Source organism: Ipomoea triloba, chromosome 10 (genome assembly GCF_003576645.1).
Source record: "Ipomoea triloba cultivar NCNSP0323 chromosome 10, ASM357664v1".
In the NCBI taxonomy this organism is placed as follows: domain Eukaryota; kingdom Viridiplantae; phylum Streptophyta; class Magnoliopsida; order Solanales; family Convolvulaceae; genus Ipomoea; species Ipomoea triloba.
The window spans coordinates 6,144,153-6,170,434 of NC_044925.1; the positions used below are offsets into that span (position 1 = coordinate 6,144,153).

Consider the following 26,282-nt stretch of genomic DNA (forward strand, 5'->3'; position numbering starts at 1 on the left):
GGGGGGGGGGGGGGGGGGGGTTCTACATTTCATCATCATGATTCCAAATTTCTGCAAGTCCATTTTCTTCAAGTTGGTATCTTCCATGTCCCAACCTGCTCATTACAGCAAGACCTGGAACACAATTGTACACATAAGAAGGAATCAGTGACTGTTAACAGGCATTCAAAATGAGACAACCCAACACTTTTTATGGCCTTTCTTATTGAAATATAGCAACTAAGAATTCAAGTCCTGTGCCAAGTAGCTTGTAACTCAATGGCATCTCTGTGACTCTCCTAAATAGGAGGTCACAAGTTCAAACACCAGTGATGAGGCATTGATGCTTTGTGCTTCAATAGATTGAGAAAGTATGTATGGACAGAATCCAGTGTAATTACAAGACACTAACTGAATACCCAATTAGCCAGAAGTGGTGCCAGCATACACGGCATGTAAGTGGGGGAGGAATTGCATGCATGCGTAGGTAGATAATTTAAAATTTTAAATACCTTCAATAATTCTTAGGAGAGATGACCACCATCTCTGCTGAGGGACCTCACAGTGATCTAGCACCTCTTCAATGACTTCATCATGTTTCCCCTCCAAAACACCTTGCAGTGTTACAACTGCATCCTCGGTTTTCTTAAGAATACTGTTCTCATCTTCAAACTCCAACACTTTAAATTCCTTGATTGAATCAGCAAGATTTTTAGCAAGAGCAAATCGTACAGCGTCAGTCCAATGGGAAGATACAAAGAATCTCCTCATCTCATTTACATAGATGGGATTTGCTTCTTTGGATTTGTTCCCTTCAAGTACTAAACTACGTAAATACTGAGCATTTGCAGCCCCAGTGCTTAGAACCATCTTAGAGAAAGCACTCGATTCATTCATGAGAAGTTTCTCTGGGGTATCATATTCCAAAACCTGTTGGGAATACTAAATACTTGTTAATACCACAGTGCAATTATTCCCAAATTTAAAGAAGATGATCCCTTAATTTTTAAAGCTTTTAACGACTCTCAAGTTCATTTGACAAGCCTATTAATAGTTTTTGGGGAAAAAATTAAAAACCTAGCAGTAAACAAAGCAATGACAGAAATTGTAGAAGTGCATACCCGGCCAGCATCAAGCACAAAAACGCAATTGGTATCAATGATTGTATTCAGGCGGTGAGCAATGATGAGCATAGTGCATGACTTGAATTCTTCTCGTATAGTTTTCTGTATAAGCGAGTCGGTTCCAACATCAACAGCTGCGGTTGCTTCATCAAGAACAAGGATCTTTGACCTCCGCAACAATGCTCGAGCAAGACTCAATAACTGCCTCTGTCCAACACTGAAGTTCTCGCCCCCTTCTGTAACCTTCATGCAGTCAAAGCCACCATAGTAGAGATAAGTAATTATTGCCCTTTCCCTAATTTCATCTTTTCACGATGATTTTCTTAATAGACTTCCTCTGATGAGAAGTGTTGAAATATAAGAAAGTATAACTTTCAACAAAGTAAAACTGTAGCCCTAGTTGTATTATATATACCCCTTGTTCTCACTAGTTTTATAACGGACACAATGATAGTATTGTCATTTATAAGCATCTCTTTTGTTTGGTTTCATTTACGTAGCTTCCACCTTAATAGCAGGTGATGGCTATTAGACACCAGCCAGGGCTTTTAATTAATCAATTTCAACAAGTTTCATAATTCAAAAGGCAAATTACTTTTTGAAAGCTTGAAGCTGAAAAACTGGATTTTAGCTAGAAGTCTGAATGATTTTTTTTCATGTTAGTCTTATGATCTCAAAGTGACCGTGGCTGGTGATGCATTCCGGGGATGAGCTTACCATCGGAGGTCACAGAAGTAAAGAAACTGCAACTGGAGAAAGCTTTAGTATTTTGTTCTACTACTACGTATTATTTAGCTATGTTATTAGTTAGTCTTTATTATTTAGTAGTTTACTTCGAGTAGTTTTGGGATAGTTAGTAGTTTGAGTATAGAAGGATTTCCAACCCTAGTATGAATGGGCAACATTGTATTCTCTAGTCAGTAGTTGTAGTTTGAGTAGACAGTATTTTTCGTAAGAAGAGTTGGGGAGTTTGGGATCTCAATAAAACCCAACCAGCATCTTAGTCTTTCTTTCACAGCTTTAATCTTCCTCCAGTAGCATAGCCTGTGATGTTTAGTATCTTGAACATAACATCTGGTGAAAGTGTTCAGCCATGTGAAATAATAATTTATACCTATTTTGACTGTGGATCCTTCCAAAACAAGCACACTTTCATTTCTTCATTTCAAATCTTTGAGTAATCATGTCAAGGGGTTTCTCTAATCACTTTCATTGTGGAGATATGATAAATACTTCATATGTACCATACTAGTATTCACCACAGCTCCAACCAAACATATGTAGAGAAGAAGAGTGTTATAATCTAAGATTGGGCCACTACACTATAAGACTGAATCTAATCAATTAGCTAGTCTAACCAATGGCCGTATAAGCCTACCACCTATTAGAGTGGAGCGACGATAGGTCACTCAACTGAGCTATAATGCACATGGGTTAAACCACACTAAAAAACTGAATTCAATCAATTAGCTAGTCTAGTCTAGTCCATGGCCTTATAAGCTTATATGTTCTCTCTTATTTTTTTGACGTGAGACTCTTAACAAAGAGAGAGGGAAAAAGAAATTGTACCTCTGCATCAAGACCAAAAGCATTCCTCCTTACGACTTCCTTTAAGTGTGCACGCTCTAGTGCTTCCCAAAGGTCAGCATCATTGTGTTCATTAAAAGGATCAAGATTAAACCGGAGAGTTCCTAAAATGCAGGAATGAATGGTCATGAGAATGACTTAGCAATCCGTAAAATATTAGTCTTTTTTTAGACAGATCAGTCCCACCATTTCAGGTTTTTAAGCAATAACTTCATACAGTAAAAAAGAACCCCAGCATAGAAGAATTAATCCTGGCTTGTTCTCTAAATATCCTCAGCTTAGCAGGAACTTAATCTTGACACATACTGTAACAAAAATATCACTTTATTCATTCAAGGGTACAATTAAGTGAATACAGCTAAAAGAAAGCAAGACTCTCAGCTTGGATTCACCTTCTGAGGCTCATAAATATAGCACAGTTTCCTCAATTGTAGTAGGTACACATAAATAGGTGAAGGAACAAGAGGATCAGATGTATGCACCTTAGAAATTCAGCAAGATATAATGCTTATATATGTGCACCAGATAATGATAGACTAGCATGCTTCTATTAATACCATTACTGAAGCAAGTACACGTAACATATCAAGAGCTGGAAATGTATTTCCAATGGAGCTTTAAGACAATGCAAACAAGCATGAGAATATGAGAAAATAGAACCGCAATGACATAAAAGACATACACACCTGAGAAAAGAACTGGAGTCTGTGGTATGAGACTGAGAGCACTGCGAAGATCTGTCAATCCAAGACTAGCAATGTTATAGTCATCAATCAAGATTCTTCCTTTCTCGAGTTCTACAATCCGGAATAATGCATTTATCATGCTGGATTTTCCAGCACCAGTTCTTCCAACAATTCCAACTTTTTTACTTGAAGAGATTATGAAGGACAAGCCATGGAGGACAGGAGGAAGTTCAGATCTGTAACGTAGCACAACATCCTCAAACTTGATTAATCCAGATGAAGGCCATCCTGGTGGAGGACGGTTGCTCTCTATAATGTCAGGAGCTTCAGACGTCAAATCTATATAGGTCCCAGCACGCTCAACCGCATTTAAACTATTTTCAGCTCTGCTTGCTTGTCTAAAAACATTACCGAGCAGAGTTGTAATATTTAGGCTGTAACTTAGCAGCAATCCCATTGTAGAAGCAAAAGCAACCTTATTTTCTGCTCTTCCATTCTGCATGACAGCAAATGTTGCTGTGAACCATACCATGATACCTCCCAATGTTTCAAGCCTTATGCCTAGCCAGCGGTTAGAGCTTATGTTAACAAGAGTGAATCTCACATTGTTGTCCATAGATTTCCCATTAATGCTTGCCAATCGGTCATATGCTTTATATGCACGGATGCTAGATAAACCATTTAAAGCTTCTCCAAACTGTGCATATACAGGAGACCTAGTAATAGAGTCCAGACGTTTTACTTCACGAGCTGTGCTCTGTGAAACATAAATAGTTAAAAATTTATATCAACAGACTCCAATGAAATACAATTATAACAAAAATACAAGAAATTACACTAAATGATGTGATGTGACAGAGCGGCATGCTTAATAGTGTGAAATATAAATGCAGTGTTTGATCAAACAAAAGTTGCAACAAAGCCACAGAGAAATGAAAAAAATGCAAATCAAGAAAAGTAGGGTTTATTCATAAATGTGGCTCCAAAACTGAGAATTTAATATGAAATAATAAATTACCGATCACTTTAATGTCTAAAACCACCATTGATTAAAAAGTTCAATAAAAGATATCATATTTATTTTGTCAGTTTCTCCTACCCCATATAAAACCCATATCATTACTTTTAATCTAAAAATATTTTGTTGTAGTTTCAATCCATATCATTACTTCTAATCTAAAAATATTTTGTTTTAGTTTCAATAATAAAGCATGGTTATTGCTGATACTGTAAACAGATTAAAAACTTGAAAGCACTTGATTTTGCAATTTGTGTACAATTGTGTGAAAGGTTCTTGCCAGCTGTTTCTACTGGGGCAGTTCAGGGATTACAATGATATCCATTCAGTAACAAAATTTGCATGAGATTTTCAATAACAAAACCAGAAGTACCAATAACAATGTCCAAATAAAACATATTGAGCTAATTTTGTTATGTACATGCTTGATAATGAGAAAAAAATTGATGCAGATTCATATTTTGAAGTGGGAGCAGCTCATCTAGTGGCCTCCAGGAATGTTCTGTGTGGTCAATTTACTATAGTGTCAAAAATCACATATTACCTAACAATTGGAAATACTGTAATGAAAGTTCAAGCACAACTCTTTTCTATTTTCTGTAAATTATAGCTCTACATATGTAAACAAATCATCTAATGAAAGAAAGTTTAAACAAAACTACTGAAATATGCATGGCACATGTTTGAGAAACAAAAAGTAAAAAAGCATGTGATGAAGTGTTTTACTTGTTTTCACCAACCAATAAAATTATATACCCTCCTTGGTTTTGGAAGTTTCATGTATTGAGAGTAAAAGAGGAAAAAGTAAAAAAAGGAAAGGAGAGGCTTTGGCCAACCTGGTAATACAGATAAGCTGCATAAAATAGTATCATAAGTGGCATTATTGCCCAGAGGGATATAGTGCTGACAGCACCTATGAGTGCAAAAGTTGAGAGAAGTTGCCATACTTGGCTGAGAAACGTATTAACAGAACTTGCAACATTGCGATCAATATCACCAAGATCTTTTGAAAATCTGTTGATGATTCGCCCAATGGGGTTAGTGTGGAAGAATACCATAGGGGCTCTGAGTATAGAATGAAGCATTGAATCATGAAGTCGTTTAGCGGCATTAAGGCTAGATGTGATCAACCAAAAAGAGTTTCCCAAGGTTACTAACACCTGTACATGTTTGAAAAAGAATCAGAAAATTACAGTCTTTGAAATGATTGAAGCTTACAGTACAGCAAGCTTCACAATTATCACACAGTTAGAGGCATAATATTCAATTAATGCCAGTTGTTACAGATTGCATAGAAGTTAACCTGTGTAGATGATACCAAAGCATAAATTAAGATATAGAAGGCAGCTACATAGTCCTTTGAGGTGCTTTTTTCAGTCCACACACTTAACCACGTGCTACTTAGTAGTCTGAGAACTTCTGTCATAGTATAGAAGAAGAACAGTACCATGACCACCCAAAGTCCTCCCAAAGCATTTGTATACCTGGAAAAAAAACAGTAATTATAATACAGAACACAAAATAGGACAGTAGTTTACGTTGCTAGCACAAGTTTCCTAAAGAACTTTTCTTTTGTATTAAGTTTTTTTTTTTTTTTGGTGCGTATGTATTAAGTTGTTATAATTACCAGGATAATAACACAAGTTACATCTTCAACAGATAAAGTTGTGTAGCTTAAATTCTCAAACACACTAACTTTACCCAATAAAAACATTGAGGTCAAATTGTAAAATTAAGTTTATAATCTAAAATCATAAATTATGCATTACCTCATTAACACATTCCAGTTTACAACACCTGTCTCCCGTTCTTCCTGTTTGACAAGAATAGATTTACCTTCTTTCCTTTTGGCTATTGAGGTTGCATCATTTAGCTGCTCCGGCACCATGATAGTAGAAGTCTGTGAAGATTCAATATTATTTTTTCCATCTCTTGCATCACTGCAGTTCTCCATCTTCCCCGCATTTTCCATTAGCTTTTGAAAAAGTGTGCCATTTCTGTAAAGCTCCTCAAAAGTTCCATCCTCTTTAACCACACCTTCACATACCAGAATAATTCTATCTACATGAGGAAGAAAATGTAGCTGGTTTGTTATAAGCACTCTAGTCTTTCCTTGCAACTCTTCTTTTATACAGTTACTGAAAACCTGAAAAAACATTGTAAACATAAGATTGGAAAAAGGTACTTTCTATTAATCACAAGGAAAAAGAGGTCCTATATATACATGAGAGAATCCCTAAATAAGGTAATGAACTAAATATTGATTCCCATACCTATGGACATAATTCCTACATTACTATATTACTCTTTTAGTAACAAACATTTTGAGCAGCATATCAAATTATATTTGCGTACAGTTCACTCAATTCATAAGCTGAAGTCAAATGAGTCTTGGTCCGTTCCATATATATCACAGGCCTTAGCTTTTTAAACTTCTGATGCTAGCCAACTTTTTAACTCCTATTTGCATGGAAATTCCTATAAGGTTCCAGCTTGATTCTCAAGCATTAGAAGATGGAACTTAGTACAAATGGCATAAAAAATTAGGCAGCAGCTCTTATCTGTACTGCATGGTTTGCTACTTACACCAAATGGAAAGTCCCAAAAATTTTAGCTAAGTTCTCTGGAGCTAGTGCCTTGCATGAGGAAGATGGATAGTAAAAGCCTTCACAAAGGGGTCATCTTTCATTGTGTGAAATACCTATGAATAGCTACTTTAAAAGCCTTCAGGACAAGTTTTATTCCTTTTATCATATCTATTCAAAAATGTGCCCATTTATTTAATCACAGGAACAATAGGTATATAATTACCTGTTGGGCAACATGTGCATCTAGAGCACTTAAGGGGTCATCAAAGATGTATACATCAGAGTTTGAGTAGACAGCCCTTGCCATGGAAACTCTTTGCTTTTGTCCTCCACTAATATTCACCCCTCTTTCTCCAATCTCTGTAAGATCTCTACCCTAAAAGGTGTAAGAAAAATTAGAAATTTCAAGCTCACATTAGTGAAGAGTGGAAACTAATTATCTGTAAAAACTTACTGAGACAAATAATAATAATCCACAACTTAACTGGAAGTAAGTCAAGGTCATGATGCATTGCGGTGACATCTATGGCCTTCCAATATCGTGTTGGTTCAAAACTAGACCCAAATAATATGTTTTCACGTACCTGCAAAAGGGATTTAAATTTAAGACAATTGAATTACTTAGTCACCAAGAATGGAAGTGCTTACATTTTATGGCTAGTGAAAATATTAAGAGGGTCTGGAAACCAGAATCTCACAGTAGCATTGAAAATCCAAGAAACTTGAGGAACATATGCAACAGTTCCTCTAAGGGAAACATTTGCATTGCCCAATGGAGGAAGCTCCCCAAGCATTGCTGATATTAGAGATGTCTTTCCTTCGCCGGTCCCACCTACAACAGCAACTAGCATGCCGACTGGAATATCCAAATTTATATTTGATAGTGTGGGCTTCTTCGCCTATAAAAGTAGAATTTTACAAACTTTGTTTGCATTTAACAAAAGATTTAAAACTTAAGTAATCTTCTTATCAAGTGATACGAAGTTATCATCTGGAACTGTTAGATCATTACATTCAACTTTTTGAATTCAGTAAAATAGTCCATTTTTTCCAGCACCAATCGTCTCAATTTAGTAAAACTCAAAAGGATAGGAAAGGATGAGGGTGTGTGTAGCTGCAGTGTGTTAGAAAGCATGAGGCAGAAGCTATGAAAGACTAGAAAAAGAACAAAAGCAAACTGAATATTGTTGATATAACTTGTGATTTAAGAATGTAGAGAATAGAATGAATATATAATTCTGAAATAAGAGTATGTTGTATATATTTCACTTATTGATTCACTACACACTGATTACATATATATACATCTAAGGATGGAGACAAATGGGGACACTTTTCCTGAAAAAAATACACTAACTACACCCCTGGAAACACTCCAGGAAACACTCCAGATTTTGCTCCATAATATTTCACACTCCCCCTCAAGCTGGAGAATATAAATTATATACACCAAGCTTGTTACAAATATACTCAACTCTAGGAGCTCTAAGGGACTTAGTTAGGATATCAGCTAACTGATCAGTAGAATTGACGAAACTGGTTGTAATACATCCAGACACAATCTTTTCTCTGATGAAGTGGCAATCAACCTCGATATGTTTGGTCCTTTCATGAAAAACTGGATTTGAGGCGATATGTAGTGCTGCTTGGTTATCACATATTAATGTCATTTGAGCAACATCACCACACTGCAACTCTTGGAGTAAGTGCTTCAGCCATATGAGTTCACATGTAGCTAAAGCCATAGCTCGGTATTCAGCTTCGGCACTAGATCTGGCAACCACATCCTGCTTCTTACTTTTCCAAGATATAAGATTACCACCAATGAGTACACAATAACCTGAAGTAGAGCGCCTGTCAAATGGACAACCGGCCCAATCTGCATCAGAATACCCAACAACCTGAGTATGCCCTCTATCTTCATATAGTAGACCTTGTCCTGGTGATCCCTTGATATATTTTAGAACCCGAACAGCAGCATCCCAATGAGTATCACAAGGGTTCTCAAGAAACTGACTCAATACACTGACTGCAAAAGAGATATCTGGTCGTGTGATAGTGAGATAATTCAATTTTCCAATTAATCTCCTATATCGTTCTCGATCAGACAATGGCTCCCCCTGTCCTGGTAGAAGTTTAACATTAGGATCCATTGGATTACCCACAGGTTTACAATCCAACATACCAGTCTCTTCTAAAATGTCCAAAGCATACTTTCTTTGAGAAATGACTATACCACTGTCAGACTGGGCTACTTCAATTCCGAGAAAATACTTTAGCTTGCCTAAATCCTTGGTCTGGAACCGACTGAAAAGATACTCTTTCAATTGAGATATGCCATCTTGATCACTCCCTGTAATAACAATGTCATCCACATATACTATAAGGTATATGCATTTCCCATTAGAATGACGATAGAAAACAGAATGATCAACTTCACTTCTAGTCATACCAAACTCACATAACACAGAGCTAAATCTCCCAAACCAAGCTCGTGGAGATTGCTTTAAACCATATAAGGAGCGATGAAGTTTACATACCAAACCAGAAGACTCCCCCTGAGCAACAAACCCAGGTGGTTGCTCCATATAAACCTCCTCCTGAAGATCACCATGGAGAAAAGCATTCTTGATATCCAACTGATATAAGTCCCAATGATTTATGGCTGCTAAAGACAAAAGTAATCGAACTGATGCAATTTTAGCTACAGGAGAAAAAGTATCAGTGTAATCTAAGCCAAAAATTTGAGTGTAGCCTTTTGCCACCAGTCGTGCCTTAAGGCGATCGATCTTGCCATCAGGCCCCACCTTCACAGTATAAATCCACCTACAACCAACAACGGTTTTACCAGGAGGAAGGGGTACCAATTCCCATGTACCACTAGATTGTAGTGCCTCCATTTCTGTTAACATGGCTTGGCGCCAATCTGGATCCAAGAGGGCCTCATGAGTGGTTTTAGGGATAGACACAGAAGAAAGGTGAGAAAGGAAGGCAAAGTACGGGGAAGATACACGATGATAACTCAAAAATGTATATATAGGATGAGGATTACAAGTAGAACGTGTACCTTTCCGGATAGCAATGGGTGCCTCAGTGGAATCAATGTTAGATGATAGTGGAAGTGGTGGAACCGCAGTTGAAGGATCGGGTGGCACAGGTGAGTCATCAGGCACCTTAGTAGTCACAGGGCGAGGACGGCGTTGGTAAACTTGAAGAGGACGATCAGGAGCAGTTGGAGGATCAGGAGCAGTTGGAGGATCAGAAGCATGGGCGAATGGAAGCGGACCAAGATAAGGAATGGGAAGAACCTCAGAAACAGATATTGTGTTATCTGAGGGCTGAAAAAAAGGAGTAGACTCAATAAAGGTGACATCTGCAGACATGAAATGACGCTTAAGTTCTGGAGAATAGCACCGATAACCCTTTTGTAGCCGAGAATAACCTAAGAAAACACACTTGACAGCCTTAGGGGTCAGTTTCGAACGCCCAGGGGTCATATCATGAACAAAACAAACACATCCAAAAACTCGGGGTGGAAGAGGGAAAGGATCAACAGAAGGATACAAGATGGAATATGGTGTATCATTATGTAACACTGAGGATGGCATGCGATTGATAAGGTAACATGCAGTAAGGATAGCATCAGCCCAAAAATGATGAGGAACATGAGAGTGTACTAACATAGTACGAGCAATTTCAACTAAATGTCGATTTTTACGCTCAGCCACCCCATTTTGCTGAGGCGTGTAAACACACGACCGTTGGTGTAACATTCCTCGAGAGGTCATATAGGACTGAAATGGATTAGATAGGTATTCTTTAGCATTGTCACTTCGTAGAATACGAATGGGTTTACCAAATTGAGTTTGTATTTCAGCACAAAAATTTTGAAAAATCTGAAATAACTCAGAACGATCTTTCATAAGGAAAACCCAAGTACATCTAGAATGATCATCAATAAAAGTGACAAAGTAACGAAATCCTAAAGTAGAACTGACACGACATGGACCCCAAACATCAGTATGGACTAAATCAAAGAGAGACGCAGCTCGATTATTGACTCTCCGTGGAAAGGACTTACGTGCTTGCTTTCCAAGATGACATGACTCACACTCTAATGAATCAATAGAAAGGCTTGGCACCATACGTCGGAGTTTGGAAAGGCTAGGATGGCCTAAACGACTGTGGAGAATCATAGGAGAATCTGTGGATGCACAAGCAGCAAGATTATCACCACGAAGATAATAGAGACCTTGTGACTCAAGTCCTGTGCCAATCACCTTTCCCGTACTGCGGTCCTGTACAACAACCGAATTAGCAAAAAAAGTTACAGAACAATTGAGAGTGCGGGTAATTTTACTCACAGAGACAAGATTGAAGGGACTATTAGGAACATATAAGACAGATTCTAGAGGAAAAGATGACATGGGAGAGGCTTGACCAACACCAGTAGCAAGTGTTTGATGACCGTTTGCTAAGGTGACCATGGGCAGAGCCTTGGACTTTGAAACATTAGTCAAAAGAGATATATTACCAGAAATATGATCCGAGGCTCCTGAGTCTAGAATCCAAGTACCTGGGGTGTTGGTTTTGGAGAGACATATCGAAGAGGATGTACCAGCAGGTGTGGGGGGACCAAGTCGAGATGCTTTAAATTGAAGATATTCTTCATATTCTGTTGGAGTCATCTCAAACGAGGTACAACCTGAATTTTGGATCTCAGATTGCACCACATTAACAGAGTGAGGAGGTCTGCCATGCAATTTGAAGCAACGATCCTTGGTATGTCCTAACTTGTGGCAGAAGTCACACCGAGTTCGATTGCCACGACGAGTAACCCCAGATGATCCAGATTGTCCTTTATCTGTAGTCCGAGATGCTAGTGCAGATGAATCTTTTATAGGTTCAATTGAGGGAGCAGAGGTGACCCGAAGTAGTCTGGCAGAGGCTTCAGTTAAAGTGGGCACTGTAGGACTTGCCAAAATCTGATCTCGAACATGGACCAAGTCGGGACGAAGGGTAGCCAAGGTGAACACCATAAAGAACTTGTCATACTGCTTTACATGACCCTCCGCAATCTTCTCATGAGGCATCAGACTATTATATTCTTGTTGTAATGCTTCTATTCGGCCAAGGAATTCTGGTATACTCATATCAACCGTACCACGAAAGTTAAGCATATTTGAAATCAGAGAATAAAGACGTTGGATATCATTAGTGTAAAGTGACATTGCTTTGTTCCAAACTTCATAACATGTTTCATAGGCCTTGTAGATGTTATGAAGTTTGGGATCAATAGATTGCCAAAGCATATTGCACAACAAGGCATCTACTTTCTCCCATTCACTTAAACTCTCCTTTTTAACATCTTCAAACTTGGTGTCTAAATGAGAAGACATGCCTTGGCCTTTGAACCAAAGTTTTACCGATGTAGCCCAAGAGGCATAATTTTCCCCACCAGTTAATTTATCCATGGTAATGATGGGGAGAGAAGTAAAAGTAGTAGTAGATGAAGCCATAATAAAAGAACAGAAAACTGCCCTGACCGTTGACCGGCGAGTTGACCGTTGACCGGCGAGTTGACCGGCGACCGACGGGAGATCTGAAAACACTGCTGTGTGCGTCTCCTCAAGGAGATTCTGATGGAGGCAGCAGCACCTTGAACAAAGATCTGAGAAGAGAGATCTGTCCAAAAACAGTTTACTACTTCCGGCGATGGCGGTGGCGCGTGGCGGCGCGTGCGGCGGAGGATGACGACGGGACTCCTGGCCTGACTTCGCGACGAGGTTCCGAGTAAGGCTGTGGTGGTAGTTTCTTTACGCACTAGCCAGAAATGCGTCAGAACAAAATAAACAGTCGCGGGTTGCCGGAACAAATGGTGTTGCCGGAAAATTTTTTTTTAGAAGAAGTAATAGCCTGGAACAGGCTCTGATACCATCTGAAATAAGAGTATGTTGTATATATTTCACTTATTGATTCACTACACACTGATTACATATATATACATCTAAGGATGGAGACAAATGGGGACACTTTTCCTGAAAAAAATACACTAACTACACCCCTGGAAACACTCCAGGAAACACTCCAGATTTTGCTCCATAATATTTCACAATAATAAACATCAATAGCTAATCTATGTTAAATAACAGATGTGGGATACTATTACTAAGCCCTAAATCTAGGAACATAATCATATCATATATCATACCATATTCTGGGGTATTGCACATATCACATAACATCATAATATAAAATATACATTTTAACAGCCATTCATTAAATTAATCAAGTAGACATGAAGTATCCAAGAAAAGCAAGCCATTGTAAACTGCAAAGATTAGACTCATATACCGGACAAGAACAGAAAATAAGATATAAGAATATTAGTTAGTGTCATGTCATTCCCTATAATGCAATTGAACTATATAAAAACTAACATATGAATGTAGAACATGGAAAATTAAAAGGGCTAATCTAGAAAACATATTCCAGACACTGATTTCTAAAAAAAATGTTTTTCTTAGAGCTCATTCTTGGTGAGAATATGCCAGAATCATAAAAAAAAATGTCTGAATAAAAGTGCCTTTAGAACAAAATGTGTCAAATCTATTACATGCTTCCAATAGTTATACATACATAAGATCTTAAGGGATCTTATTCTGGACAAGGTTTTTCAAGCTGGACTGAAAATTGCCAATTAAATACCTCACAAATACTTGAGAAATTGCCAACAATTTGATATACCAAGCTGCGCAACGAACAGATAGAGACAAAGAATTGACCTTAGGATCCCATGAAAAGTAGCCATCCTTAATTGAGATTGCAGGAAGCCCGGGTTGAAGAGGTGGATTAGGTAAAAGGATTCTCTCTTCAGCAAGGAAAAGTTCCTCCAACCGCTGTACGGACACATTAGCATTTACAGCCTACAAATTTCAAGAAATTTAGAACTTCAGGCAGGAAAAGCAAACTAGATGAACTCAACTCAATGCAGGCTCAATTCCACTCTAGTTGGAGTTGGTTACATAGAGTATATTTCTCCATTAAGCTCCCTTTACTATCTTGAATGATAGTTTGGTCCAGTAGCCTCTTACACTAACAATAATTCATGAACAATTCACGGAAAAACTCTCATAGTCATGCAATGCCACAAAAATGTTGAGTTCAAGTCGATCAGTTATCATGTATGTATTTTTAACATAGGGGTCAAGTTGGCATTTTAGCCAATATTTTATCAGCTAATCCTTTTCAGCTCCAGAGAAGTAAACATTGAGCACATATACCTATATTGCCACTAAAAACATATGATAAAACTTCAAGAACAATAAGCTATTTGTTTATAACATGTGATTCATATTTTCGGAAACTTACTGGTACTCACCTTTTCAGTTTCTATCAGTTCCCTGACATAATTAGTTTCAAAATTGAACACTGATCTTAGAATGTGGGATAAGTTACAGCAGATTCGCGCAAACAAATGTTGTGCATGCCATGTAGTAACACTCTCATTTGTATAAAATTGTACTCTATTGTAATAAAATAAATAAATAAATAAAATAAGGTGTCAATACTACACACACACATTTGGATATAAGAAAAGAAGATTCTATTGAGAGAAAGAGAGTTAAATCAGAGAGGAAATGAAGTCCTTGAACATAAAAATAACAAGACAAGTTGACAGCAAAAGAAAAAGAACCTGAGTAATTATATTGGGAAGCATGTTCAAAGGGAACCGAAGAACTGCAAACAAGGAAAGTGATGTAAATGCTCTGGCAGGCGTCAAATCTCCACCAAGCAAAGTAAACATTCCAAATGAAATCACTGTCACAAGAACTGGGATGCTGTTTAATACGAAATTATTGCACTGTAGAGTAAGAGAACACAACCAGAGTTAAAGATAATGGAATAAATTGTATTCTGTGAAGCCTATGCCTATATTGTAAAATTGAGAAAGTCATACCGCTGACAAAACTTGTGCTTTTCTAAACCATGAAAGTTCATCATTCCTCATGCTCTGAATTTTGGATTGGAAACTCTTCTCCCACGCATAACATCTAATATTTCAGCACAAAGCCAAGACCATTGTGAATGATCAAAACCGGTAAAACATAAAAACAAGTAACATTAGTTAAAAGAACCATACTTCACTGCATCCATGGCAGCCAGAATTTCATTTGTAAGGCCAACCCTTTTGTCAGTGCGAAGCAATCCTTCTTTGGATAGTTTTCGCATATTGCTAATAATATAAGTCTGTATCAATAAAATAAATTGAGTCATGTCAAATCAGTGAAAGAGAATAAGAAACACTTGATAGCAGATTGAAGATGGCAAGAAATCAGATGTAGACATGCATTGAACAAAAGTATCATACCCCCTCACTATTCTTAGATGTAAATCATAATTCTTAAGCAGTTCCTATGATTTTACAGTTGATTCTTGTATTATTTTATCCTGAAAGAAATTGTTGTAAATAGGCAGCCATATTTACTCTACTCTAGGAAGTTGTAGCCTTGAGAAGAGGAGTAGTTTTTAGCATTTATTATGCCGTTTCAAAAGCTTTCTTTATGCCTATATATATGGTTGTAACTTGTAATATGGAGAACTAAGAGCATAACAAATAAAATAAAGTATCATTTCTACCTCTTCCCTCTACTGTTTTAACATAAATGTATAGAAATCTAAAAAGGATAAAAAGAGAGAGTGAAATGTTGAATAGTATTTTACTCATTGAAAAGGCAGGAGCGCCACATTTACCTGTATAGGGAGCATCAAGACTAAAACAAGAGCACCAAGAAGTGAAGCCACTCCTAATTGCTGGTATAGAAGAACTATGGCAATAGTAATTCGAAATGGAGCTGACCACAAAACATGGAGTTGTTGGCATATTTGCTGAAAATTTTAAGATTCACATTAGCTTACTCTATTGCATATTCATGAAGTAATGTTTTACATTAAATTTCAGAATTAAAATTTATCTTCTCTAAATTCCATAAAATGACTATGTTAGAGAAAATAGATTCCAGTTGAGATAATAACTCTCAACCCTTAGGTTTGAAATTTGAATTGTGTGGCTCTGTTCTTTCCTTAGCTTGTATAAATAGTTTCATTTCCCTTATACATTCATAAGAGTAAATACAAACATATACATTATCTACGAACAGTGTTCTTTGTCTAACATGGTATCAGAGCACTGGCGAGGATGTGGGTAGAGCTTAGAGAAGGACGGCGATGCTTCGCGACGCCACCGAAGCTGCCACGCGCCAACGCCACAGTCTGCTCACCTACTTGAGCTAGCGCGTGAGTGGTTTTCCGACGACCTTTCGTGACAGCAATTTCACCAGAAGACTCGCAGTGAAGTGGGGAATCCGCCTCCGTGAAGAGTGTGAAGTGTTGTTGGTGTGAAGCAGTGCATGTGTGAGGTTGGTGGCTGCCAGTACGTAGAACTGTAGAAGAAAAGTGAAAATTTCCAGGTCGGCGTCTCTTTTTTTATTTTTTGTTATGGCGGAAGGGAGGAATATTACATGTAATGTTGTGTTGGCCCCGTCCAAGTTAGTTGACGTGGTGCTTGAACTAGATGGGTCTAATTTTGTAGAATGGAAATTTTTGGTTGAAATTAATTTAGGGGGCATGGGTAAAGATGGACACTTACTGAAACATGTCCAACTGATGCAACAGCTCAAGAGTGGAAAAAAGATGACAAAGCTTTGTTATCTTACATAATAAATTGTATTGATAGAAAGATAACTTTACCTTCGCAACACTGTAAAACTGTGAAGGAGGTTTGGGAGTTGGTAGGTAAGTGGTTTAGTGGGGAGAAAATTATATCCGTTGTTCCAAGATGTTCATCGTCCATCTCAAAACGGACTAGACATCCGGGATTATTACTATGGTTTTAAAAGTATGAGTGAAGCATTATGTAATGTTTTGCCAATCACTGATGATGTAGATAAGATGAAAAAGCAACGTGATCAGTTACATGTATTTCACTGGGTTTGGGGGTTGGATAAGGAGTATGATGTCCTAAAGTCCTAGTTGCTCGGGAATAAAAAGTTGGGTTCAATAGACCAAGTTTTCACTATGGTCCAGAATGCGTCTAGTACAGATGGTGGTGTATCGGAGAAGCATGTTTTCATGTCACAAGGAGATAATGGAGGTGCGAGTGCCGATAACCGCGGAGGTCGGTTCCTAGGATGTGGTGGCTTTGGTATAAGGCGTGGAGGAGGTCAGAGGGTTTGTTAAAATTGCGGAGAACCCAGTCATCTACGCAACCAGTCCAAAACTACTTCGACCACAGAGATTTGCTAACTTTGTGTCCAAACCAGAAGGTAATGTGGTCATGATGACAGACGAGGAATTGGCTATGTTTAAACAGCTGAAAGTACCTTCCTCACAACCTCAAGCCAATCAGGAGACATTACCATCTTCCACAGCCACATTTGTCCAAACATTTGTCCAAACAGGTAATCCTATTGCTTGTGTCTCCTCTTTGTCGCGACAATGGGTCATTGATTCTGGAGCTAGTGACCATATGTCAGGTAATCTAAACACTTTTCCAAGTATTCTTCCTTTCAATCTGGTACTGCATTTACCCTAGCGGATGGTTCAACCACTTAAGTTTTGGGTAGAGGTAGTGCCAGTCTAACCCCCTCAATGTCTCTCCCTTCTGTGTTATACCTTCCAAAGTTTCCATTCAACTTACTGTCGGTAAGTCAAATTACCCGAAGTCTAAATTGTTGTGTCCTCTTCTTTCCTAGTTATTGTTTATTTCAAGATCTTTGGACGAAGACGGTTATTGGTAGAGGGAAGGAAACTGGTGGGATGTATGTGCTGGAACAATTCTCTCCTAGTCATGAAGGTGCTCCAGTTGGTTTGTTGGGTAGTACGTCTCCTTTCCAGTTGCACTGTCGGTATAGTCACCCACCTTTGTCTATTTTGAAGAAGTTATGTCCAGGTTTAGAACCCCTATCTGTCTTACAGTGTGAGTCTTGTGAATTTGCTAAGCATTATCGGGTAACTTACCCTCCTAGAGTCAATAAAAGGTTTTAGTCTTTATTTCAATTGGTTCATTCAGATATATGGGGACCATGTCGTGTACCATCTAGGTCTGGGTTCAAGTATTTTGTAACCTTTGTAGATGATTTCTCTAGACACATTTAGTTATATCTCATGAAATCTAAAGATGAATTATTTGAAATCTATTGTAATTTATGTTCTATGGTCAAAACACAGTTCAATAAAATGGTTCAAGTTTTGCGGAGTGATAATAGGACTAAATACTTTTCCCATACTTTTTCCAATTATATGAGTCAAAATAGAATGATACACCAATCATCTTGTGTCGGCACACTCCAACAGAATGGTGTGGAAGAACGTAAAAACCGCCATATGTTGGAGGTTGCCTGAGCCTTGTTGTTTCAGATGAAAATTCCCAAAGCGTTCTGGCCAGATGTTGTCCATACAGCTGCTTTCTTGATTAACCGCTTACTCACGAGAGTACTCCAGTCACCTTGTCTATTTGTCCAATCCCTTTTTTTCCCTTTCTCCTAGGGTGTTCGGGTGCACTTGTTTTGTTCAGGATGTTCGTCCTCAAAGGAGAAAACTTGATCCTTAGTCTCTAAAGTGCATTTTTTGGGGTATTCTAGCACTCAGAAAGGGTATCGGTGTTATTCTCCAGACTTTGGGAGATACTTACAGTCCGTTTGGTTCGCTGGAAAATATTTGGAGGAAATGGAATTCAAATTCCATGAAAAACAAATTACCAGGAAAATATATTCCATTGTTTGGTTGGTGGAAAAGAAATTACTGGGAATATGAATTTCATTGTTTGGTTGGATTTGGAATGGTAAGGAATTATGAATATAAAGACCAATATGCCCTTAACAATTAATAGTGATAATAATATAAAGACCAATATGCCCTTAACAATTAATAGTGATAATAAATTATAGACCAATATGCCCTTAACAATTAATAGTGATAATAAATTATATTATTTTGATCCCTTAACAATTAATAGTGATAATAAATTATATTATTTTGATAAGGGTAAGGTTGTCCAATTGCTCAATACTTTCTTCCCAAACTCTAAGGAAAACAAAATACCAACTCCTAGCAAAGAATTTGTTTTCCTCCACTTTTGGGAACTCAAGTTCCATTGGAAAACATTTTCCATCCAACCAAACAATGGAAAAACACATTTTCCTTCACTTCATGGAAAATCTTTTCCATGGAAAATATTTTCCATCCAACCAAACACCCTCTTAGTGTCTGCTGATGTGTCATTCTTTGAGGACACTGTGTTTAAAGAAGTTCTCCACGCTTCTGATTATAGTTCAATATTAGATGATTTTCTTACATACACTGTTACCATTCCTTCCGTGGGTGGGGATGAGACTAGGCATCCTGTTACACAGGTTTATTACAGGTGGGCAAGAGAAGTTGAAACGCCGAAAGTCCTACCAGTCAATCCTTCCTTGCCAGAATCTTCGTCAACAGATCTCGATCTTCCTATTGCCCTTCGTAAAGGTAAACACCATTGTGCTCATCCCATTTCGTCCTTTGTTCCGACCACCACCCACTGCCTCACTTTCGAGGCTCTGATACCATGTTTGTTTAGTTTAAGAGAAAGCAGTTTATCGTACGTATGTTTGTATATATTCATCTTTAGGAGCTGTACAGCCTAGCTATTTATACAAGGTAAGAAGTAATGACAACCACTTATTCAAAACCCTAGGCTAGGAGAGTATCTCTCAACTCCCCACTAATCTCTCTAACAGTGTCATATGCCAGTTTGTCTTCCTCTTCATGTAGCACGCTCAAGTGCAGAATCTGAGTATAGAGCTATGGCTCATGTGACTAGTGAAATAGTTTGGGTGCATAATGTTTTGAAAGAGATAGGCGTAGAGGTAAAGTTACCTATGCGGTTGTGGTGTGATAATCGTGTTGCTATACATATTACGAACAATCCGGTTTTTCGCGAGCGGACGACGCATATTGAGGTTGATTGTTATTTTATACCAGAGAAAATGCAACGAGGACTGATATCTGCTATGCACGTTCATAGTGGTGATCAACTAGCTGACGTGTTCACAAAAGGATTGAGCAGGAGTCGGATTTCATATACATGTAATAAACTGTGCATGCTTAATATCTATGCTCAAGCTTGAGAGGGAGGGTTAGAGAAAATAGGTTCCAGTTCAGAGAATAACTCTCAACCCTTAGGTGGCTCTGTTCTTTCTATAGCTTGTATAAATAGCTTCATTTCCCTTGTACATTCATCATAGTAAATACAAATATATACATTATCTACGAACAGTGTTTTTTGTCTAACAAACTATTATATGCTGATGCAGAATTCAAGAGATTCCTAGAAGAAGGCACACATAAAATAATGAGATTTATCATATTTTCTATTTATCCAATGCAACGAATCCCTATTCAACAGTAATTCCCAGTTTCTTGAGAACTGGATGCATTTAGTTGTACAAATCACATAATTATATTGACGTCTTTAATCAAATACACACACATACATGAATGCTAAATTTTTTTCAAAAGCCTAGCAACATTCTGGTGCTTTCAAGTATATCCTAGGAGTAATAGTCTTCTAATTAAGAGTCTGTTCAGAAACTGAACTCAACCCTTAAAACTTAAATGGGTTCAGTCATGTTGTTCGAACTTGAATCATGACATCAAAATGGTGCTCCTTAGTGAATAATCAAAAGGGAACTCCCTAGTGAATGTGCATTTTAAAAATGAAGGACCAGTAAAAGAATGTGTACTTTCATTTGTATGGAAAAATATTCGGAAGAAAATGGAAAAATATTTTGAGACTGAGAGAAGGGGATAAATGCAGCATAATTTATGTATACCTGAAGTCCATTAGCATCTGTGGTAATCATATTTGTTATTTTTCCGGATGGGAACTGCTTGCGACCCTCATGTGTTAACCTCACGGATTTGCGATACACAGCAGCCACCTACATGTTAAGCAGGTAGATGAATATTTTGACAGCATACATTCTTAAAAATAAAGGAATACAACCAGCTTTCCTGCGATTAGTACTTTAATGTAGATTAGTGGTAGACATAGCGAGAATGGTCTGATCACTCTGATGATCATAATTCGTAAAAAAAAAAAAAAAAAGTTAATGAAATACCAATGAAAAAGAACTTAAACTTCTATTTTGCCTTCAAAAACAAAGAGTGAGTATACATCCTTTTTACCTGAACTGAATAAAATAGCCAAATTAATGTTTATTCAAATCTCAACATTTACCATTTTATATAGTACTCCATAGTTGTTAGTTATTTCAATATTTCACTCTAAAATCAATTTGTTATTCATTTCCAATTCTTTGTTTTCTATTTTTTCTTCCATCATATTATATTCTATTCTCTAGTCTCCACTAGATAAAAATCCAATAGTTGGTTGATGACTATCTTCTGAACAGGACTATACACTAAAGCTTTTATTCAGTGCTAGTTCCTACATTTACCAACAAACAGTGTGATACATGCTGGGAAGTGTGGTGTGATTATTTAGGGAGTGTTATTGTATTATGTTGTTATAATTTAAGATTGGGCTATAATGCACATAGGGCCAAACCACACTAAAAGATTGAATCCAACCAATTAACTAGTCTAACTCATGGCCTTATAAACCCATATTTTCTCTCTTATTTTATCAATGTGGGACTCTTAACATATTAAAATTACATTACATAGTTTAGATATTTAGAAACTACTAAATAGTTATTCAAAAACTACTAAATATTTATTTAGAATTACTAAATAGTTATTTAACTTATTACTCTTGGTCTTCGAATTAGTTTAGGTAGTTTAATTATTTGCTCTTTTTCCTTTATGTTTTCTTTCCCGTGACATGAGCAGATAGCACAGTGACACTTTTGAGAAAAATCAAATACTAATATCAAACTCAAATCATGGCAGGCAAAAACATAAAAGAACTGAAACAAGAAATGACATTTGTATTCATAGAAGAAAGATGATTACCAAAGTCGACCTCAGCCTGAAACCCACACGCATGCAATTCTGAAAGTATTGCGCTTCACATAGCACTCCTAATGACTGGACCAAAAATTCAGGATCACATGTTAGGGACAGGGTTATTATGTTCCAATCAAGTTTCAGTATGATACTACTTGTGAAGAACAAAGGGACTCATTGTATTCTCTCATAAAAACTGTACAGATAACTCCTATTTATACAGGAATAGACTATTAGACTAATGGGCCTAATCCTAAAAGGGTTTAGGATTTCAACACTCCCCCTCAAGCTGGAGAGTATAAATCATATGCTCCAAGCTTGTTACAAATATACTCAACTCTAGGAGCTCTAAGAGATTTTGTTAGAACATCAGCTAACTGATCTGCAGAATTGACAAAGCTGGTTTTAATGCACCCTGACACAATCTTCTCCTTGATGAAGTGGCAATCAACCTCGATGTGTTTAGTCCTCTCATGAAAAACAGGATTTGAGGCGATGTGTAGAGCTGCTTGGTTGTCACATATTAGTGTCATTTGAGCAACATTGCCACATTGCAATTCTTGTAGTAAATGCTTTAGCCATATGAGCTCACATGTGGCAAGGGCCATGGCCCGATATTCAGCTTCAGCACTGGACCTGGCAACAAAATCTTGCTTCTTACTTTTCCAAGATATGAGATTACCACCAATGAGAACACAATAACCTGAAGTAGAACGCCTGTCAAATGGACAACCATCCCAATCTACATCAGAATATCCAACAACCTGAGCATGTCCTCTATCTTCATATAACAAACCTTGCCCTGGTGATTTCTTGATATACTTTAGAACCCGAACAGCAGCATCCCAATGGGTATCACAAGGGTTCTCAAGAAACTGATTCAAAACACTCACTGCAAAAGAGATATCAGGTCGTGTGATTGTAAGATAATTCAACTTACCAATTAACCTCCTGTATCGTTGTCGGTCAGGCAATGGCTCCCTCTGTCCTGGTAGAAGTTTCACATTTGGATCCATTGGATTATCCACAGGTCTACAATCCAACATACCAGTTTCTTCTAAAATATCCAAGGCATACTTTCTTTGAGAAATGACTATACCACTGCTAGACTAGACTGCTTCAATTCCGAGAAAATATTTCAGCTTGCCCAAATCCTTGGTCTGGAATCGACTGAAGAGATACTCTTTCAATTGAGATATGCCCTCTTGATCACTCCCTGTAATAACAATGTCATCCACATACACTACGAGGTATATGCATTTCCATTAGAATGACGATAGAAAACAGAATGATCAACTTCACTTCTAGTCATACCAAACTCACATACCACAGAGCTAAATCTCCCAAACCAAGCCCGTGGATATATGTTTTAAGCCATATAAGGAGCGACGAAGTTTACATACCATACCAGACTCCCCCTGAGCAACAAACCCAGGTGGTTGCTCCATATAAACCTCCTCTTGAAGATCGCCATGTAGAAAAGCATTCTTGATATCCAACTGATGTAAGGCCCAATGATTTATGGCTGCCAAAGATAGAAGTAACCGAACTGATGCAATTTTAGGTACAGGAGAAAAAGTATCAGTGTAATCCAAACCAAAAATTTGAGTGTAGCCTTTTGCCACTAGCCGAGCCTTAAGTCGATCAATCTTGCCATCAAGGCCCACCTTCACAGTATAAATCCACCTACAACCAACAACAGTTTTACCAGGAGGGAGGGGAACCAACTCCCATGTGCCACTAGACTGTAGGGCCTCCATTTATGCTAGCATGGCTTGGCGCCAACCCGGGTCAGAGAGGGCCTCATGAATGGATTAAGGTATAGACACAGAAGAAAGGTGAGAAAGAAAGGAAAAGTAAGGGGAAGATACACGATGATAACTCAAAAAGGTATATATAGGATGAGGGTTACGAGTAGTACGTGTACCTTTCCGGATAGCAATAGGTGCTTCAGTGGGATCAGTGTTAGATTGCTGTTGAAGTGGTGGAACCGTAGCCGGAGGATCAAGTGGCACTGGTGAGTCAACAGGAACCTCAATAGGCACATGGCGAGGACGGCATTGGTAGACTTAAAGAGGGCGGTTAGGAACAGTTGGAGGACTAGGATCCTGGGCAAGATAAAATGGACCAAGATAAGGAAGAGGGAGAACCTCCGAAATAGAGACCGGGTCACCTGATGAGGGCTGGAAATCTGAATACACTCCCAGGTGCGTTTTTCCAAGCCGAATCCAATGGTGGTAACCACACCTTGAACGGAGTTTTGGAGAGGGAGATCTGGCCGGAAAACGAAGAAATTTCCGACGGAGAGTGGCGGCGCGTGGAAGCGCGTGCGGCAGAGTTTGACGACTGTTTTTCAGGTGACAGCTCACAACGAGGTTCCGAGCAAGGCTGTGGTGGTAGTTTCTTCACACACTAACCGGAAGTGAGTCGGAACGATATAAAACAGTCACGGGTCGCCAGAAAAAATGGTGTTTTTCAGAAATGGAGAGAAAATAGCCTAGAAATCTTAGGCTCTGATACCATGTGAAGAATATTAGACTATTAGACTAATGGGCGTAATCCTAAAAGGGTTTAGGGTTTCAACACTACTCTAGTCCATTAATGTAATTTCTGCTACATCTTTTTAACCACAGGATGAAAAAGTGGCTTAGTCCAAAAGGATTTGTCTACATTAAATTAATATCCTTCGATTAAGAAGCATATACAATTAGACAACTCAAGGGAGGCCACCTGAACACATACCCAATCCATTCAAATATCCAACACGTCCAAAATGCACAAAAACATTTTATAAGATCCTGTTGTTTCCTTTCTAGTTTTTGACATTTCAGGTACATGCTTTCCTCACATTAGGGACACTTTATGGGCTAAGGTTACAAAGAATTAAGACAATACATATTATACTAATGTAACTAAACCATAACTATTTTTGGGGTTTTCAAAGTGTGTTTGAAAAGATTTAGATCTTACCACCCCAAGGAAAATAAAGAAGGCGTATAAGTAGCCAACCCAAGCTGGATCACCTTGTTGTAGGGACTGCAAGTAACATCAAGTTGGTTATAAAGATTTACACTCTAATTTTGTATGATATTTCAATAATGTGGTTAATTTGCACAAGCAGATTAAAAGAAAAAGCTCTTGAAGTAAGAGTGTAAGACATCAGTAAGAGTTACTCTATCTAACATCCCTAGAAGCTCATAGCTAGCCCCTAAGTAGCTTGACCATTGTGTGTGTTCATGTGTATTGATAGGATTAGCAGATGTAACAGGCACCCATCAGCAATAGACTAAAAGTAACAATTAAAGAAAATTCACACCACCAAGGGTTTTTTGCAATATTACCTGTAAGAGCTTATTCAGTAAAACTGGTCCCACAAATTGACAAAGATCACTTGCTACCTGAGGATCAGAAGAAACCATTGAGTACATTCTGAATATGGAAATAAAGCATTGTAATCCTCTGACCTTATCGTAGGGATTCAACTTAGTATCAGAAAGCAAGCTTTTAATTTCAATTACAGAGGAACTAAAATGACAGCAAGAAAAAAAGAAGGAAACAAAACTGTGATATATTAATGAACACATTTGAAATGCCCAAGGAGGTGCATCAGTGCCTGCTAAGGTTGGAAGCAAGAAATTTCTTTGAAGTTTTCTGGTAAAAATTTCATCAACACAGAATAAGTATTTGACAAGTTTTAAATTTTTATTATTTAGTCGTCTCATTGAGAGCTGTAAACTTGAGGAAGCAATGTGCTAAAGATTTTTTATCAAACCAATAATCCAATTGAGAGAAGAAAATTTGAAATCCTTCACTAAGGTGACACATGATGAAATTGAAAGGTTTGTGATGCATGCGGAGGAAGTCTTATTTTATTATATTACATAGTTTAGATATTAATAAATTACTAAATAGTTATTTAGAAACTAATGAATAGTTATTTAGAAATTACTAAATAATTATATTGAACTTATTACTATTAGTCTTCGAATTAGTTTAGGTATATTAATTATTTAGAAACTACCAATTACTTATTCTTAGTTTAGGAACCTTTGTAATCAACCCTATAAAAGGGAGTGTTATTTGGAATAACAGAACAAGCAGAAATTTAATCCCAAAAATGGTCTAAGGGAGTTTTGGGTCTCAAGCAAACCCAGTGTTATCTTCTTTTCCTTTTCCAATTATTATTCTTTCTTTTTCCTTATGTTTTCTTGCCCATGACGGGAGCACATAACAGTCTGGCGGAGGGCAAATAGCCACTATCTGCTAGTAAAGCGGAAGCAAAATATGTGAG

General features: G+C 37.7%; 1 protein-coding gene across 1 annotated transcript in view; it reads right to left on the reverse strand.

The window, feature by feature from the left end:
• The window catches only part of LOC116031850 (ABC transporter C family member 12-like), a 31,937-nt gene continuing 5,655 nt past the window's right edge, over positions 1-26,282 (reverse strand). The window contains exons 9-28 of the mRNA XM_031274170.1: positions 25,333-25,389; positions 24,962-25,027; positions 21,998-22,072; positions 20,854-20,961; positions 15,737-15,871; positions 15,126-15,232; positions 14,943-15,036; positions 14,679-14,846; positions 13,768-13,908; positions 7,681-7,881; positions 7,468-7,566; positions 7,206-7,358; positions 6,164-6,540; positions 5,698-5,878; positions 5,231-5,554; positions 3,377-4,133; positions 2,673-2,794; positions 1,101-1,346; positions 492-909; positions 1-114 (exon numbers count right to left, since the gene is read on the reverse strand). Of these exons, the coding sequence (XP_031130030.1) occupies positions 23-114; positions 492-909; positions 1,101-1,346; positions 2,673-2,794; positions 3,377-4,133; positions 5,231-5,554; positions 5,698-5,878; positions 6,164-6,540; positions 7,206-7,358; positions 7,468-7,566; positions 7,681-7,881; positions 13,768-13,908; positions 14,679-14,846; positions 14,943-15,036; positions 15,126-15,232; positions 15,737-15,871; positions 20,854-20,961; positions 21,998-22,072; positions 24,962-25,027; positions 25,333-25,389 (3,921 nt within the window). The 3' untranslated portion in view covers positions 1-22. The remainder of the gene's footprint in view (positions 115-491; positions 910-1,100; positions 1,347-2,672; positions 2,795-3,376; positions 4,134-5,230; positions 5,555-5,697; positions 5,879-6,163; positions 6,541-7,205; positions 7,359-7,467; positions 7,567-7,680; positions 7,882-13,767; positions 13,909-14,678; positions 14,847-14,942; positions 15,037-15,125; positions 15,233-15,736; positions 15,872-20,853; positions 20,962-21,997; positions 22,073-24,961; positions 25,028-25,332; positions 25,390-26,282) is intronic.